This window comes from Hydra vulgaris, chromosome 03 (genome assembly GCF_038396675.1).
Source record: "Hydra vulgaris chromosome 03, alternate assembly HydraT2T_AEP".
Classification (NCBI taxonomy): Eukaryota; Metazoa; Cnidaria; class Hydrozoa; order Anthoathecata; family Hydridae; genus Hydra; species Hydra vulgaris.
In genome coordinates, this window is record NC_088922.1 from 65,905,502 (window position 1) to 65,917,341 (window position 11,840).

At 29.9% G+C, this 11,840-nt stretch overlaps 1 protein-coding gene and 1 non-coding gene across 2 annotated transcripts; both read left to right on the plus strand.

The window, feature by feature from the left end:
* The first annotated feature begins 9,185 nt into the window (after positions 1-9,185).
* Positions 9,186-10,102, plus strand: LOC124808936 (uncharacterized). Its single transcript, XR_010637753.1, has 3 exons — positions 9,186-9,403; positions 9,491-9,610; positions 9,833-10,102. It is a non-coding gene; the product is annotated as an uncharacterized LOC124808936 (transcript).
* Positions 10,103-10,273: 171 nt separating this feature from the next.
* Positions 10,274-11,598, plus strand: LOC136078350 (uncharacterized). The gene is made up of 4 exons (XM_065794012.1): positions 10,274-10,347; positions 10,477-10,664; positions 10,762-10,927; positions 11,479-11,598. Exons 2-4 carry the CDS (start codon positions 10,491-10,493, stop codon positions 11,592-11,594), a joined length of 456 nt encoding a protein of 151 aa, XP_065650084.1. The 5' UTR covers positions 10,274-10,347; positions 10,477-10,490; the 3' UTR covers positions 11,595-11,598.
* The last annotated feature ends 242 nt before the right edge of the window (positions 11,599-11,840 follow it).

Here is an 11,840-nt window from a genome sequence, read left to right on the forward strand (position 1 = left end):
CTGGTTTGCAAATTTTCATTTCAACCATTACTTTGTAAAAGGTATGCATGTTATTTTATTAAGGAATGTTTTTTTTATTATATTTAAATTTATACATTTAATGGTTTTGTAAATATTGGGCTCGACAAAGAAATCATCCATATTTCGAGGAGCAATCAACACTTTTTTAAATGTTAACTATAAATTGTCTAAAGATACAAACGTTAAGTGTAGAAACGGACATGTACTTTTTGTTTTCACTAACAGCGGTGAGTTATATAAGAAAATTGTAGAAGAAATCAATGAGTTTTTTAACTTCAACACTTGCACAAATCATATCGTAAATGTAGTAAATGTAGCAAAACAATGGATACATAATTTTAAAAGGGACTAAAAATGTTTTGTTGATTTTTGCAATAAACTGTTTACAGGCTATACATCAATATCAACAATGACACAAGCATCCCCGTCTAGTCTAAGTAATTTACCTTCAGTTGAACACAAAAGTCTTTTATCCGAGAAACATTATGAGCTTTTATCGACAGCCAATTGTAGTAATCATATTCAAGATAGTGACATCTATAAAAAATCTATTGAAGAGTCGGTTACATAATTTGACTAATCAGTTAGCTACCTCACCTCTTCATGAAAATTCAGAAAAAATATAGCTACAGTTAAATCTAAATTAAGTATGCCATATAAACTAGAAGTTTTAAGACAAACACTGTCTTAAAACTTCTAAAAGGAAAGAAGAGATTACAAGGGGTTTAAGAACCAAAGAAAAAAAATGCAAACGTATTAATATACTCCACAAATTTACAATCATACAGCTACAATAAAAAAATCAAAACTTAAAGAAAAGTTAAAAAAAATATAAAATAAAATAATATAATATAAAAAATAAAATATAAAAATAATATTATTTAATACATATAAACGTATATAATATAACAAATAATAAATAAAAATATTATATTAAAATATTTATAATATAAAAAAAATAAATAAAGGTCAGGCATAACACAGATAATAGGACAAAGGAAAAAGTAATTGCTAGTTTGGAAAACGATTTGCTTCAAAAAGAGGAGAACACAACCACACTTTTGAACATCAATGAGGAAGGAAAAACATATTCGTTACAGATGAGAATTATTATTTATAACTTGTTAATATGTAATGTCTTAACAGGTAACGTTCTTATTCTCATTCAGAAAATTGGACAATGTATGGGTTTCGCTTTTTCTGATATTCCGCACCGAAATAGCGTTGAACATATGGCTCGGGAGCTTGGCAGTATTTCAAGCTTGCAGGCAGCTGAATGGGTAATCAACAATAGTCAACTTACTCTTGAGTTTAATGCTAAAACACAAGAAGGTGCCATTTGCACCCTCTTGATACAACTGCCATATCATGCCGTACAGCATTGACGTCTCTAGAGAATGAGAAATGCAAATTGTTTAGAAATATATAAGAAAAAGAAAAAAGAAAGTTAGAGCGCGATCTATCTAATTAAATTGTGACGAAATTATTAATTCATATAAGCACTTGTCCAATAACCAACTATTTGATTTAGAAGATGTCACGTCAGATAGTATTGTTGGGAAGACACTAGAAATGAATGGTTCGATCCAACGACATGCAAAAGTGTTTTATATAGCGGCAGAGTAAAAAAAGTAAACAAAAGTAAAAAATGACTTGTTTTTTTTTACTGTAAAGATGATGAAACTGATAAATTTTTACTGTAAAGATGATGAAACTGATGAATGATGATGAAAACTGATGATGATGATGATGATGATGAAGATGATGAAATCTGATAAATTTTTACTGTAAAGATGATGAAACTGATAAAGAAGCTATTGACTATTGCATAAAAAAGAGCCAACTTGCTGCTGTTGTTTCCGGTGAGTTTCAATTTAATTAATTTAATAACACTGCAAGGCTTGTGACTTGCCAAAAATGTATTGCAAGTGTTGTGACTTGCATAAATAATACAGCAAGTGATGTGACTTGTTAAATTTTCTGATAGACGGCTCTGGCTTACCTTCACGTGGTGTTTACCGTTAAAGATGATTAAAACATAGTTTCATTTCTGGAATTAATCATTTTAATCATTCACTAAAAGCCAAGACAAAAATATGTTATGTAATCTTTAAAATAGTTATAATTTATTTACTTTTCTTTTTAACTTTTTTTCAATTTTTCTTTCAAAACAGGAAATTTGTTTTTTAACCAAGCAAAATGGCTAGCTCGTTAACTATACTGTATGTTTCTTACTTCTGTTAATGTAATAACCACATAAAAGACTATATTATAGGTATTTGCTATACTTGGTTAGAAAGATGACATGTTTTTTACGGCCAACTGACTTATAGCCCCGCAATAGTAGTTGTAAAATTTTTTTAGTAATATACATCCAATTAAACAATTATTTTAGGTTAGAAGTGGAGGGGGCATTAGAATGCCCCTTTCTTATGACAAATTTGGATACATCCTCCCTAATACTCCTACCAATTAATACCACTCTTAATTAATTAATACCACTCTCTAATACTACACTCAGTAGTGGATGCACCACTACTGTATCTTTTAATCAAATGGAATTTGTTTTTCACTTCTTTGTTGTTGTACTTTATAGATTCAATCCGATATTTCGAGAATTGAAACATTTTTTGATATTATAGTACTAAAACATCATCAACATATCTACTGTGAGTTATACATTCATCTCCCATATTTGGTGGTTGTCTGGTATGAACTTATTTTTTAATTTAATTCCAATTTCATAAGGTATTTTTTAAATTTACTGTTCAAATTTTGAAAATGATAATTTTTTTTGGTTGGGTGGAGAGGTTGGGGGTGGGTAGGTGGTGGGGGGTGGGTAGGCGGTTGACATACGCCCCTTCCGTAATAGAAACACCACTTTTATAGGTAAGATTGTATAGCATAGTTTTAAAATGTGTACTAATTTTAATCATTTTAGTAAAGATGTAAATATTTATATAATCAAGTCGTTTTTACATCGCTATCGCCACCACACCCACCTCTTTTGCTAACATACACCCTTGCGTATATTTTGGTGGTTTACTATAAATTTAAAACAACTTTTTTGTGTTTTTATATTGCTTATGTCTTAAAAAAATTATCTGAAAAAAGTTTCAGCTTTAAACGGGCGAGGTTGTGGTTGGGTGCCCCGCTGTCCATACGGTATACCCGGTGGTTAGAGTTTAACATAAAGTTGTAGCCCACTCTTACACCTAACTTTTGACAGCAAGATAGATGTATTTCAATAAGAAATGGCAAAGTTATGACAATTTAAGTGAAGAAATACATTATTTTGACCAGTTTCTTCAACAAATCCATATATAACAAAATCGGTATTTAATCAATCATAACTTATGAGACAATTGTTCGATTTTGATAATTTTTCTCAACTTTAAAATACTGTAATAATCCTCTTTCTGATGACTTAACATTACAGTGTTCAAACAATTTGAAATTTTTTACTCACGTACCTACTAATAGTGAGGCTGCGTCTAGAGTACCGGTGCTTCAGTATGGAATCCAAATAGAATAAAAAACATCACAGCGATTGAAGCAATCTAAAGAAGGGCAACTAAACTAGTCCGAGATGTTAGATGAAAAACATATAAGGAAAGGATCCGCTGCTTTGGTCTGACAACACTTGAAGAAAGACGTATAAGAGAAGACTATTTACAACTCGAAATTAAAAAAGGACTAAATAAAACAAACTTTTATTCAAGTTTAAACCCAGCAAAACATGACCAAGGTACAAGACAATAAAACTATTTAACCAGAGAACGTGTCTGATATCCAGCACAACTTTTTTTCAAACAGGATAGTTAAACGATGAACATCAAGTACCAGTAAACTGTCAAAACTCAAAAACAACAAACATTTTTAAAAAGAATTATGTCAAATTTACAAAAAATGAATATGTACAACTACTTTAAATGGTCTTTATAAAGCCATTTCTCATGACCTTGTCGTTAAAGTTTGACATTATTGATTATAATCCCATATGTGGCTAGCGTCAGATTAAACTGACAGTCACATTATCCGATTTAATTTGCAAAATAACAAACATTCTTTGCATTTTTCGTAATAATTACGTCATGTGTGAATGTATGATGCTGATAATAAAGTAAACTGCATTAACTTAAATTAATTTTTGCTCAGTTGACACACTTTGGTAGCGTTGATTAATATTTTTCGAACATGAGTGTTTCGTCAAGAAAAAGGTATGCATATATGTTTTGTTTTTAAATGAAATATAAATTAAATATATTGTTAAATATCGTTTTAACATTTGAATATTCGGTATAGTCAACAAAGCTAGTCTTCTTAAATTTTTACGCGATTTTTGTGCGTCAATTTAAACTGACACTAGCCGCAGGAGGGTACAGGTTTTCAAACAGTTTATTCACCTCGGAATAGAAGGCATTTTCATCAGTTTGTAGACACTGTATGGCTCCTTGTAAATATATGAGCCTTATCTAATACAAAATAATTAAACTACAGCAGTCTGGTATTTATGTAAGTTACTGTGACCCACCTTATTTCCCTTCTGAGTTTTTATATTTGAAGGTTGAGAGTTGTTTATTGTTAATTTTTATTATTATTTTACCGCTATTTTATAATGACGTAATTTGTGGGAATGCTTTGACGTCATTTCAAACATCAGAGCAAATAAATAAGTAATAACTAATTTCATATATTTTGCAGGTACCGGCTTCATGAGGTGCTACAATTGCTAGAAGATACAGACGATGAATGTTTTCAGAGCGCTGAAATATCAATTGTTCCTCCAATAACCTCTGGTGCAGACACTGACGAAGATTCTAGTGATGAGAATGAGGTGTGTGGAGATCCACACACCTCATTCTCATTGGGTCTACGTAGTTTCATCATGATATGATGAAACTACGAAGACCCAATGGAACTGATGTTATTGGAATGAAAGAGTCGGACGGTGCAGAAGATACTACAGAGGAGGACAATGCAGAAAATAATACACAGGACACTGCAGATAATATAGTGGAACAGGGTCCGAAGCACAAGAGAATAAAGAAACAAATTCCGTATAAACCGTAATGGGTCAAAAGCGACTTCAAGGAGGCCGTCAGAAAGGAAATGTTTCCATGGACCTAAAGTAGAAAACCATCTGTCACCAGTGTCATTATTTGAGTTTTTCATGACACCAGAAATAATGCACAGAATATGCAACGAAAGCAAAGAATACGCTGCTCAAAAAGGCCATGACAATTTCGATCTGGACATTACATCACTCAAGCTTTTCCTATCGATTCTTCTAATAAGCGGCTATGCTCCTCTGCCTCGTCGCCCTATGTATTGGGAAACTGCGGGGGATGTACACAATTACATGGTGTCGGCCGCTATGTCACGCAATAAATTCAGTTCGATAATGAGTTATATACATTTTGCCAATAACAACGAACTTGATATGACTGACAGGTTTGCCAAAGTCCGCCCTTTTATCCAGTCCATCAATGCTGCTTGCCTGGCAAATTTTCAGCCTGAACAAATCCTCAACATCGACGAAAGTATGATCCCTTATTACGGAAAACACGGTGCAAAGCAATACATCCATGGCAAACCCATCAAGTTCGGGTATAAGATGTGGGTGGCAGCAACTCGTTTGGGATATGTAATCAATTTCTACCCATATCAAGGTGCCGGCACGACAGATAAAGGTCTGGGCCTCGGCCCGTTGTGCACAACGCTGCTGATTCAACGTTGATCCGGTGATGTTGAGTGGTGATCAACGGTGATCAACGAATTAACACTAATAAACTAACGGTGATAAAATCTCCATTTACAACCGTTGTCAGGACACTGTTGCTTCAACGTCGTTTCAGCGCGAGTAAAACTTTACCAACCACACATTTATACATGCGTGATGGGTAAATTTTAATCGTGTCACAAGTTATTGTATGTAAAGGTTAAATTCTGAAATTTTTTTGTAATTTGTAATTTTTTTTTTTAATAATATATTATTGTTGTAATAATATATATATGTTGTATATTTTTTTGTAATTTGTAATTTTTTTTTTTAATAATATATTATTGTTTTAATAATATATATATATATATATATATGTTGTATATTTAATTTGTTTTTGTCTTTTTTAATTAAAATTTATTTGTTTTTCACCAATTAAACTTAAATATAGTTAAATTGGTTCATTACCCAATTATCATAATATAATGATGCTACATTCTATTGTTAAAAATAATTAATTTGTAGTTTAATTTATTGAACTCACTGCTTTTAAAATTTACTATAAGGCAAGACAATATATTTAGCTATATAAATGTAATTTATTTATCTCAATTTGATTTTTTATCTTTAATGTTTATAGTTTGGCTCCTTGAAGTATTTGTTATTTTGCTTTTTAATGAAAATATTTTAAATCTATTATGATGTCTTTTAAATTAAACTAAAGTTTTCAAGACAATTTTCTTAATTTTACAGATTGTTTAATTTTTTCAATTTGAAGGCGTTTTTCTAAAAAGGTATTAGTTAAGGTTTCACAACCTTAAATTGTGGAAAATAGCCTCTATAAATTAATTATGTAACAGACCGACCATAACCCATATTACTGGTTGCTTTCTGCTAGTTTTAGAATATTCTTATAAGCGTATAATTTTTATTTCATGATAAAATTGTAGCAAATACTTGAAAAATTACCAAATTTTGTTAAATATACTACTGATTATGATTAAAAAATCTCGAAGTAGTTAATTTAAGCATTACATAAGAGACTGGCGCAATAAAAATAGTCAGATTAATGATTTATTAAAAGAAGATAAGAATAGAGACAAAAAAGTTCCTTCAACATGCTCTACTTCAGCAGTTTCAACTGCAGAATTATCAAACATCAAGAAAATTCCAATTGAAACTAACCATCAAAAACCAATTGAAAATATTGTTTGCACTAAGCAAAGTTTTAAAAACTGTTATTCCTCTGACTCTGACAGCATAAATAATCTTTCTTGTAATTATACTTTATCCGATGAAGATGACTGTGTTCCCTTTGATATTGATTCCTCAGATAATGAAAAAGTATACAACAGTGCAACAGATGTAAATGAAAATATTGAAATAGCTAATCAAGATGTAACAACCATATCTTTTCTGCGAACGTGGTCTTTAAAACATAACATTAAAACTGCTCCGTTAAATGAGCATTTTTATTTATTTAAATAGTGTTGTACCAAGTTTACCAAAAGATAACAGAACATTAAAGAAAACATTACGCAATGTGAATATTATCAAAAAAGCTGGCGGTGATTTCATATATCTAACAGTAGCTAATGCTTTATTACATTATTTAACATTCTCAAAAGATACACAGAAGTCTTTAGACTTGACAGTCAATATAGATGGAGTGAAGGTATATTCAAGTCAATGCAAATTGTTTTGGCCAATTTTGATCAAAGTTAATAAAAGTTCTCCATATTTGGTTGCTCTGTGGTATGGTGAAATTAAACCTAACAATGTTTCTTGCTACCTTGAGGAGTTTATTGAAGAAATGAAGCATTTGTTAAATAAAGGGTATGAGCATAATAATATTTATTTTCCTGTCTGTTTAACTGCTTTTATATGTGATGCTCCAGCAAGAGCATTTTTAAAGTGTATTCAAGGTCACAGTGGATACAACTCTTGTGAAAGATGTGAAGAGCATGGTTCATTTAAACAAGGTGTAAGGCTGTTAGGCACATCTGCACCAACTAGAACAGATGCAAAGTTTAGTTGTGGTGTTTATGATTTACATCAACACAAACCACTCTCTCCTTTACTTTGTTTAGACTTTCCTATGGTAAGTGGATTTGTATTGGATTACATGCATCTGATATGTTTAGGAGTGGTGAAGAGATTGTTACACAACTGGGTGAGAAGATCATCAACACATAGATTAAACCAAAATGTAATTGATCAAATATCAGCTGAAATGCTTTCTATTGCTGAAATGACCACTTCAGAATTTCAACGTACTGCAAGAAAACTAGATGACTTGTTATATTTTAAGGCTGTAGAGTTTCGTTTCTTTCTCTTGTACTCTGGATTAGTTGTACTAAAAGGTAAGATCTCTGGTAAAGAATACAATTTGTTTCTTGCTTTGTCAATTGCTACGCGTATACTTCTTTCTAATGTTTTCTGTAAACAAAAACGTTATGTAATATTTTCCAAAAAGTTATTTTATTGGTTTACCAATGAGGCTATTATACTATATGGAGAGACTTTTTCATCTTATAATGTCCATTCTCTAATACACATAGCTGATAATGTTTTAAATCATAATAAGTCTTTAAATGAGCTATCTGCTTATCCATTTGAAAATTACTTAGGATGTTTAAAAAAAGTGGTACACTCAGGAAGATATGTTATATCTCAGACTGTCAAAAGGTTAGAAGAAAAGTCACAACTCGATGAAAATGTGATGTCTCAAGAAAAAACAACTAAAATTGGTACAGGGAAAAAAAAGCGTCTTTTTTATTGCAAAGTCTGGGTTCACAATTATAATAAAAAAGCTTGGTGAAGATATGTTCCTTGGAAGGTTAATCAAATTAAAATATTTCTCGCATTATTTTAATGAACCAGACTTGTCTTCTACATACAACATCTTTTTTATATCTACGATTGATAATTATACTGAATCTGTTTTTAAAAAAGAAGCACTTTTTTCCAAAGCAATCATGATGCCTTTTTCATAAGGGGGTTTTGTTTTTATGACTTTAGTTCATTGTGACATTTGATACATTAAATAAATGTATATGTAAATTTGTTGTTTTCATTTTTGTTGTTTTAATGTCTTGAAATTATTTTTTACTGTTTGATTGATTCTAACTGTTTGATTGTTTTTAATTGTTTGATTGATTTTAACTGTTTGATTGATTTTAACTGGTTGGTTGATTTAAGTATTTAATTTTGTTTTGAAGTTGTAATTTTAATTATATTTGGATATATTTTTTTAATTATTGAATATATTTAAAAACCCAATAATGTCAATATTCACATATCAATACTATCAAATACCTTTTTTCTTCTTATTTTAAATTGATTTTTGATTTTAAATATATATTACAAAAAGATTTTTTGTAAATAGATTACAATTCCGACACTTTAATTATGTTAATTATGGCATTTTAATGTTAATTATGGCATTTTCAAAAGTAAAATGGGCAGAACCACATGCAAATGGGTCGAGTAAAATCCAATACGGCACAGTGCCAACCAACTGGATTGAAGAAGAAGAAGGACAAGAGTTTATTCGTTGGCCTTGCAATACTAAAGATGTAGAGCCACATATTAAACGTTGCCAAAATCCTGGAACTAATTGGTTATTTTTTGTTTTAATACAAAATTTTGGGAGTGCAGGTATTTATAAGGGAATTCAATTCATTATTTATTAAAATAATACTAAATTTAAATGAATTTTATTTATGTGAATTAGTATATTTTTAGACAGTTACATCAGTTGCGATTCCATTAAAACATGCTCAGAATCTGAATCTGATCACAATCCACAATTAGGAAAAAGAAAGTACAACCAAATTTATTCATTTGCATATCAAAAGCAATTCGGTGAGCATATTTTAAATGTATTTCTTGTATGAAACTTTTTGATTTGAATCAGATTATATTGAATGTTACTGTTATTAGTCAAGACAACCACAACTAGTACTTGTAGTGTTGAAGTAACTCTTATGTATAGATCAACTTCAAAATTATTAATTGAATAAATTTAAATATTCAACAAAAAAGAAATAACAATAAGTACAACTAAGCTTTTTGTTACATTTATAGAAAAAAAATTTGCTAATGCCAGAAAATCAAAAAAAAAGAAGTCAAAGGATACAGAAACAAGTGAGGATGAAGTCTGTTTTTCCAGTACACCATTTCCAAAATTAGACGGTAAAGATTATGTTTATATATTATAAAAATCCAGTTTCATTAAAGTTTTGTTTTCTTTCTGTTCTTTTTTCATACTGATGAATGAATTTTTCATACTGATGGATTTATTAACAATAAATTACAGATAATGGTTCTTGTGTAACTTCATACAGCAATTCTGAAGCAAATAGTTCCAGTGAAGGGGTCAGTAATGTTGAATTTAATAATAAGGAGTAGTCTTTGTTTGAGTTTATTTGACTTCTTTTTACAAAAAAAAATTTTATTGGCAGAAATTTTTTTATTTTTGTGATTATCTGCAAACTAACTGATAACTATACTCATTCTTTAGTTAACTAGTGAAAAAGCAATTAATAAAGAAGTTTGTAAGAATGCTGGGGAAACAGATAAAGACCATATTTCTGATCAAAGTAAGAAAAAGTTCAATTAATATTTCTTTATGAACAAATCTAGTAATTTTATTCCTGTAATTTTATAACCCTAGTTGTAGCTAGTAAATTAAAGTTGTCTAAATAAAATTTATCTTAATTTTTTTAAAGCCTTTAAAAGAACAATGTTAGCAGCAATAGCACGAATAGAAAAAAACTTTAATGACTTCAAAGTCTCATTTAAGCAGAATGATTTAAAATCTTTAGTCGAACCATTACATGTGTCAAAACTAAGTTTTAATGAAATTTTGGATCTGGAAGTTAATCTGTCAACTAATAGTAAACAAAAGGATTATGCAGTGAGAAATTTTACATTATTATTTTTGTTTTTGGCTTAAGTTGTTTTTTACCTTGAATTTTGTGTCGTTTTTAAAGTTAACAACTTTTTTTTCCCAGGTAGAATCATTATGTAATGTGGGTGGAAAATCTACCATAGATATGACTTACAATGTCATGAAAAAATTGATGAGCGACGAGGCTTCATGTCATTTTAACATAAAAGGCAGTAATCAGAAAATCTCATTTTGTGAAAAGTGCCCAGTATTATTTTCTGCTATTATTGGTAAGTACATCTTTGAGTTTTTACCTTGTTGTTTTGAACACTTAAACCCTTAAAAGTTCCATCGGTTGTCATTAAAATGCTCTTCAGTGGCGGGTTTATTTCGTGCCTTAGGCAGAGGGCCTAATTAAAATTACAAAATGTGTTGTTATAATTTTTGTATTGTACAATATAAAAGGTATAACAACACATTTTGTAATTTTAGTATAAAGTTAGAAAATAAACGTTAGTTACTTCTTTACTTATTGACTTCAAAAAAAATAATCTAACGCTAGATTATTTTTTTTGAAGTCAATAAGTAAACTAAAGTCACTAACGTTTATTTTCTAACTTTATACTAAAATTACAGTCCTATATTTAATACGGGCTTTAGGTAACTGCCTATTTTTGCCTAACGCATAATCCACCACAGGCCGTGCTGTGGGGCTCCTATAAACGTTCGGCATAAATCCGGCCGTATTATAATACTTGTTACTTATTTCGGATTCTTACTTATTTCGGGTTGTTACTTTTTTTGATGCATCATTGTTTGTTTATGTTGTGTGTTTTTTTAGATGCTATCAAATTACAAGATAAAACTGCTAAAGATAGCGACATAACAACCGCCATAGGAAAGTGGTTGCGTATGCATGGCACGCTATATAAACGTCAAACGACAGAAAAGCAATAAAATAAAAAATAGCATCGTTTTATTTGAAAATATATTTAAAATGCAGATAATATTTTACTTATTAATTAATGTTGTTTCTGTTTCTAATTATTTACTAGATAAATAGAAACGGAAAAAATTATTTTGTATCCATAAGTTTTTCATAAGAAAATCCTTGAGGATCTAGAGGACATTATTATAAAGATACTCTTTTAAGATATATTACGAATAAAATTTAGTTATTCGTTGGAATAAACGCAGCAAGTA